The following is a 6,558-nucleotide window of genomic DNA, read 5'->3' as shown; positions in this document are numbered from 1 at the left end:
CAAAAACTGATTCTGACAGGCTCGTAGACAAGGTATTTACGCAATGATGGTGAACAGTGGTGGTCAACGGAAGAGATAGAAAATGAAGCAGGAATTGATAAAACTTAAAAATTATTTCTACTCATCAAGCAGGTGTTAAAAGACCAGCCGTCAGTGAGACCGATTAAGTATTCACGCCTGGTTCCAGGACATAGACATACCGACAATCGACTCCGTTGGTTGGGACGATTTCTGCCAACTTTTTTCATTGGCGGTTCTCTACTTAAACGTCATTGGCCGAGTCAGAGCTTATGTCTGTCAGGGTTGCTCACCATCGTCCAGTTTTATCCAACTTTGTCACTGATGTCCTCCTAAGAAACTACACTCGCTTAACTTTCCAAAGACTAATCTAGGGAGATGTGCACTTATCGACTTCAAATACGTATACGACATGGTCGTATTTAAAGACACCGATTAAGGGCCGAGCCTTCTGATGACCTTAAATCAAAATACAAGCACGACCTGAATGTCCCTCTCCTTTTAGATGCAAAATATTGCTTCGGAAATAGTCTGCACTACTGTCTAGATCAATCATAGGGGGTGAAGCACGTGACCACTTTATTTATTTTGAAGGTCTGGTCAGCCCTGATGGGTTGGTGTCTGACGAGACCTCGGATTTTACCAATTCCAGTTACCTCTGAGGTAAGGCATTCGTCTGTCGACCGAACGGCGGGTATACCGAGTAGAACTTCACTCTTTATTACTCTATGTTTGAGAAACGTGATTCATGATAACAGAATACATGAGTAGGCTACAAGTTTTTGATTGTGTCCTCGAAGCATTGGTCACGGATGACGACAGTATAGAGTAAACAGTCTCGAGTTAAGATGTACGGTGGCGAATCCATTGAAGCAGTGAGTCTTCATTGACTGAGGTGATTACAACACGCATTATGTATGCCCAACCACCCCCTACCCGGTATAGGAGTAGGTTGGAGTAAAGCTAGTAGCGACCAAGCCGAAAACATAACATCAGTCAATAAAGTCATCGATTATTGGTCTAACATATGTTGGTAAGTGTAGACTGCCTGGTTAGAGTCCTCGCGATAAATAAATGAAGACGTTGGGTGATGTGGCTCACAATCAACAAAACATTTCAGGAATTTTATTGTTATTATTAGCTCAAACATTATTCTATTTACACTGTACAATGTAAACATGGATTTCCTTTTATGCGTTTCGCTATACATTGACTGAGGAGACTGATCTTGTTGGGTGGTGCGTTCTGAAATGAGAAAAACGTAAATACAAGATATAGACAGTGTATATTTAAATAATGATGCTGAAATAGTTTTTGGATATAAAGTAGTCTTTCAGTAAATTATGTAAATGTTTTTCATATTTAGTTTTTAACAATTCCTACTAAAGATTTATTATGCTCCAATCTAAGCTGAAAAATGAACGTATGAATCACACAACTACATCTGAGGTTGCTATATAACTTGCCATTGAAAATAATAAATAACTGGATAGAGGTCAAATGAACCAATAGCACAAGATTCTAGTTTTAGAGGTAAACAGTGAACCGACTAACATGGTCTACCCAAAAATTACAGTACTTATAAAAGATATTCCACATTGACTGATCCTTAACTCTCGAAGTAAATTAGATATTAAATAAAGATGAACATTTTAAACCTGAATAAATAACTTCCTACTAAAATGCGAGGTATACTACAAGTGTACCATAATGAATGGATTGGTTATATCAGTCAGTCAGCTACAACGTAGGACCAGACGCATATATACATCCGTCTAAGTTGCCATACCTCATTAGCACAACAAGATGAACAAATTCATAGTAGTTAATTTAGTGGTGGTAGTATATAAAAGATGGGTTGTATTTAAGGATATAGTACTGGAAAGAAGAAAGATATGATGCAATTTTAATCTTAAGGTTTAAGGAAAGATAAAGAGTGTATACACCTACGCCATTGTGATCGATTCTGAGCCATGTCACACAGACTCCAACTATTGGTTACGATAGTCACGCGGATCGCAACCAAGTAGTCTGCATCTACCAACATGGCTCAGACTAGAAGTTAGTGACTTCGAGCACTGATGCCACGTTTCGGGTTGGCCGCCCCTAACTCTCTTCCAACCATCCCCAATACTAATCAGCATTGCGGACTGGTTATACGATGGATAAAGTATAGCCTAACCTTACAAAGAGAATTTCAAGGCTGAGTTGCTATACTAGGAAACTATAGTTCAACGTAACAGATAAACTAGTATCGGAAAAAGTAAATAAAAAAAACTTATCTTTAAACTTACATTACAGATGTACATAAGTAAAGTTTAATCAAGTTGATCATAGTGATTTGTCTTGAAATGTCCATTTAAGCTATACATACTGATTTTTTATTAACCTTTACACAATCCTCTAATTTCCTATAATTAGTAATAACTTTACAAAATGAAAGAACAACTAACCAATGTTTGTCTTTAATCCACCCCAAGTTATCAGCAATTAGATGTAGACTCTGGCACCCATCGCAACGAATTATAACTATGCCTTTTTCATAAGCCAACTTGGAAAAATATTTACTTGACCGAGTAGCGCACTTCTAAAGAGAAAGGATTTCCCGATAAAAATATTATGCGTCCAATTACCTTGCATGTGAATTCAATGTACATCTTTCCTTTAATTTCGTTTTGATCATCTGACAATTCAGAGTTATCTGATGTGGTAGCAACTGGCAATGTTGACTGTAGGTTAGTTACAGTATCTGAACAAAATTTCTTTCTAGGCTGGATTGTGTTCAAACTCAGAAGGACTCTGCGAGTAATAGGCGGAAAACTATACAGACATCTACTAGGACAGTTTGAGAATTTCCAAAGAAAACTAGACGTGTAATAGCGATATAATTGTGTGGAAAGTGATTTTAATTGCATTTGTGGAAACAACAGTTTGCAGTTACGTAAAGGGAAAATTATCACACTTTTTAGTTAGAACGTCAGTGCATACAGGAAGCTAAAGGAAAAGAAAACAATTGAATGATTACATAGTTATTTAAAAAAGTAGGCTACACATTTCCAGGCTTTCTCAATGGACTTTTACCACAAGCCAGCTATAAAACAGGTAAAAGGTATTTATTTCTTCTTAATCACTAAGTGCATTAACATCACGGTTCTTATCGTCATGTATCACTGAAAAGGAACTTGCTAAACTGACATCGCGACGCAAGGGTATTTCCACAATCAGTGGATGAAACCAGAACATGTCTTCAGTCTTCAGTCTTCAGTAATAAGGATAGAAGGTCTAGTGACCTATTTTAATCCTTGCATTTTGTTACACTGTGGAGGTCCAATCTCGTCTTGAATATATCAACAGAAGGTGCTGATATTACGTGTTCTGGTAGAGAATTCCAGTAATTCACTACTCGGTGCGAGAAACGAAACTCCAGACGTAGACGATTTGATCTCGGTTTTTGGACTTTCTTTGAATGTCCTCTCAAATGCTCAGCCCTAGACGGGAGGAAAAGATAGGACATGTTAGTACCAAGGTCATCGTTCAGGATTCGATATGCCAATATTAGATCACCCCGTATTCGCCGGTAAGATAACGGAAATAAGTTGAGGTGTCTCAGTCTGTCTTCATAAGATAGGCTAGATAGGCCTTTTACCATTTTTGTCCCGCGGCGTTGGACTCGTTCCAACATATCCGCCTTATATTTGAAACAAGGATTGGCTGCTTGAATCCCATATTCCAAATGTAGCCGTACGAAAGTTGGGTATAATAATCTAAACATTTCCCCATCCAGATACCGGAAAGATCTACGATTAGACCATAATACCCTATAGCCTTTTGCAGCAGCAGCTTACAGTGACTGGTTGTTTTGGGATCATTACTTAGTATGACTCCTAAATCTTTATAGTTTCTTACTTTGGGCAACACTAGTCCACATATTGTGTAGTGATACGAATCATCGTAGTTATTTAATTGCATAACTACACTTTTATTAGGGTTTACTTCTGGTGACCACCCGTTCATCCATGCCACTAATGAGTTAAGATCTTCCTGTAAAACTATTCTGTCTGACATACTATATATGGGTCTCCAAATCTTAATGTCATCGGCGAATGGCTGGTAATTCATTTATATAAAGTAAAAAGAGAAGAGGACCTAAAATTGTGCCTTGGGGGACTCCACTTTTTACTGATTCCCACGATGAGAGAGCCCCATTTACTCTTACCCTTTATCTCCTTCCATTAAGAAAGTCACTTATCCAGTCTATGACTGCATAATGAATTCCAAAACTTTCCAGTTTTAATTTAAGACCAGAATGGGAAACCTTATAAAAGGCTTTACTTAGATCCATGAAAATGACATCTACAGGAATATTGCGATCTTTTGCCTCAGCCCAATCTTCTCTTGCAATGAGAAGATTTGTCAAACATAATAGACCTTTTCGAAAACCATGTTGTTCCTTGGACAAAAGATCATGTCTTTTCACGTAGTTTATAACAGCCATCCTAATAATTTTTTCCATTAGTCTTACAACTGCACTAGTTAAGCTAACGGGTCGATAGTTACTAACTAAATCCCTACTCCCAGCCTTATACACCGGACTGATTATTGCGTCTTTCCAGTTTCTGGGCAATCTGGACTGCCGCAGGGACATATCAAACAGTATCGCTAAGGGTTCAGCAATAAAATCTGAGAGGGCTTTCATAATCTGAGGATGAATATCATCAGGACCACTAGACTTATCAGGTTTGAGATGCTGAAGTAGCCTTAAAACAGTTTCTTTCTTAATAACTACAGGGTCCATCAACAAGTCGCCACAATCACAATGAATAGGTGATCGTTCCTCATTATTGGTAGAAAAAAGTTTACTGAAATATTTCGAAAAAGCTTCCGCTTTTTCGGTATCATTTCTTGCCAAACTTAACGGATTTTCTTGTATCAAAAGTGGTGGTATTCCATCACTTCTCTGAGTTCGCCTCTTTATATACGAGAATAACCGTTTTGGACTATGTTTGCAATCCCTAACCAATAGTTTTTCGTACGACCGTCTAGTCCTACTAATTAACGCTTTACAAGTATTTCTAATCTTACAATAACTGGATATGTACTGTTCTAAGCCAGTAGAGATGAACATGTTCCAGTGTTTTTTCCTACGCCTAAGAAGTTTCTTAACTTCTTTATTTATCCACGGTGGACTATTGTTCGGTCTACGTTGTACCAAGTATGGTATGAACGGGGACACGACTGCACTAAACTTGCCTTTAAATACAGACCACGCCTCGTCAACTGATGAGCTAGTATCTACTGACCAATCTATCTTAGTAGCACAATCCTGAATGGCTGGTATGTTAGCTCTCCATATGTTTGGGCGAGTCTTAATCTGATCGTATATCATATCGCTAGCTCTAAACGTGAATGATAAAACAGCGTGATCGCTATTTACTAACGGGGGAAGAATATTTAGGTTGGCAATATCCTCAGTCTCATGGGTAATTACCAAGTCCAACAGAGAAGAACCTTGGTTTACACCAAAACGTATAGGTTTGGATACATGCTGTACTAATGCATGTTCCATTACTGTTTCCAAGAGCCTGCTATCAAATGAGTTTATAGAGCATTTCCTGGTCATCTCAGCCCAACTAATGTCAGGTGCATTAAAGTCTCCTAATATCAAGCATCTGTTATTTGCACTCCATAGCCAAATGTGCTCTAAAATAAAGTCATCAGCTAAGCAGATTGGGCTGCGATAGATGACACCGGGTGAAAATGTACAACATCTGACAGTGAGCTCACAGCTAATGACTTCACTAGTTCCACTATCATGGGATTCGCAGATGGAGGAGCGGATATTTATACTATTGGCTATGTATAGAAGGACACCACCTCCTTTCCTGCATCTTTGTCTATCGCTTCTTAAACAATGATATCCGGATAATTCTGGGGTGATATCGAAGTCATGGACTAACCAAGTTTCCGTCACAGCTACAATGAGTGGCCTTAATTTGTCCACTAATGCTCCCAGCTCGTAGAATTTATGTCTTAGACTACGGGCGTTGGCACATAAAACTCCTAGGGAGAACGACCTATCCACACAGGCCTTGGTAGCATTCGCTTCCAAGACCTGACTATTCGAAAACCCACTAATCGGAGATCTTCTACACCGTTTTGTCGACGGGTTTCTAGTTCAGCTAGAGCCGTCTTCCTTTTTATTCTATCTTCAAGAGACACATCCGGTCTAATTTGAATGTCAGAGTCGTCGTGACTTCGAGCGTTACTTAACAGAAAATCACGTTGTTTCTCCGACCCTAAGATTACCTTAAGGAGTCTACACGGTCAGGGTAGAACACTGTCATCGGCCCTTTTACCTATTCTAACTAATTTTTTGACCTGAACACCTTTAGTGTTATCTGGTAATACGCTACGGATATATTCTCTGAGCCTCTCTAAGTCATGGGTGTGTCTAACCTTAGGATCTGAATCGTTAGACTCTGGCAATTTACTCACAATAATATTCGATGATATTAAATTCCTCTCAGTCGCACTAGGATG

General features: G+C 38.7%; 1 protein-coding gene across 1 annotated transcript; it reads right to left on the bottom strand.

The window, feature by feature from the left end:
• Positions 1 to 2,582: 2,582 nt before the first annotated feature.
• On the bottom strand, positions 2,583 to 2,933 carry Smp_205620 (unnamed protein product; the record flags this gene model as incomplete). The annotated part of the gene is made up of 1 exon (XM_018797597.1): positions 2,583 to 2,933. One exon carries the CDS (start codon positions 2,931 to 2,933, stop codon positions 2,583 to 2,585), a length of 351 nt encoding a protein of 116 aa, XP_018644753.1.
• Positions 2,934 to 6,558: the final 3,625 nt, after the last annotated feature.

This window comes from Schistosoma mansoni (genome assembly GCF_000237925.1).
Source record: "Schistosoma mansoni, WGS project CABG00000000 data, supercontig 0467, strain Puerto Rico, whole genome shotgun sequence".
NCBI lineage: Eukaryota > Metazoa > Platyhelminthes > Trematoda > Strigeidida > Schistosomatidae > Schistosoma > Schistosoma mansoni.
Note: the sequence above shows the minus strand (reverse complement) of the source record. Positions and strands in the feature narration are given on the sequence as shown.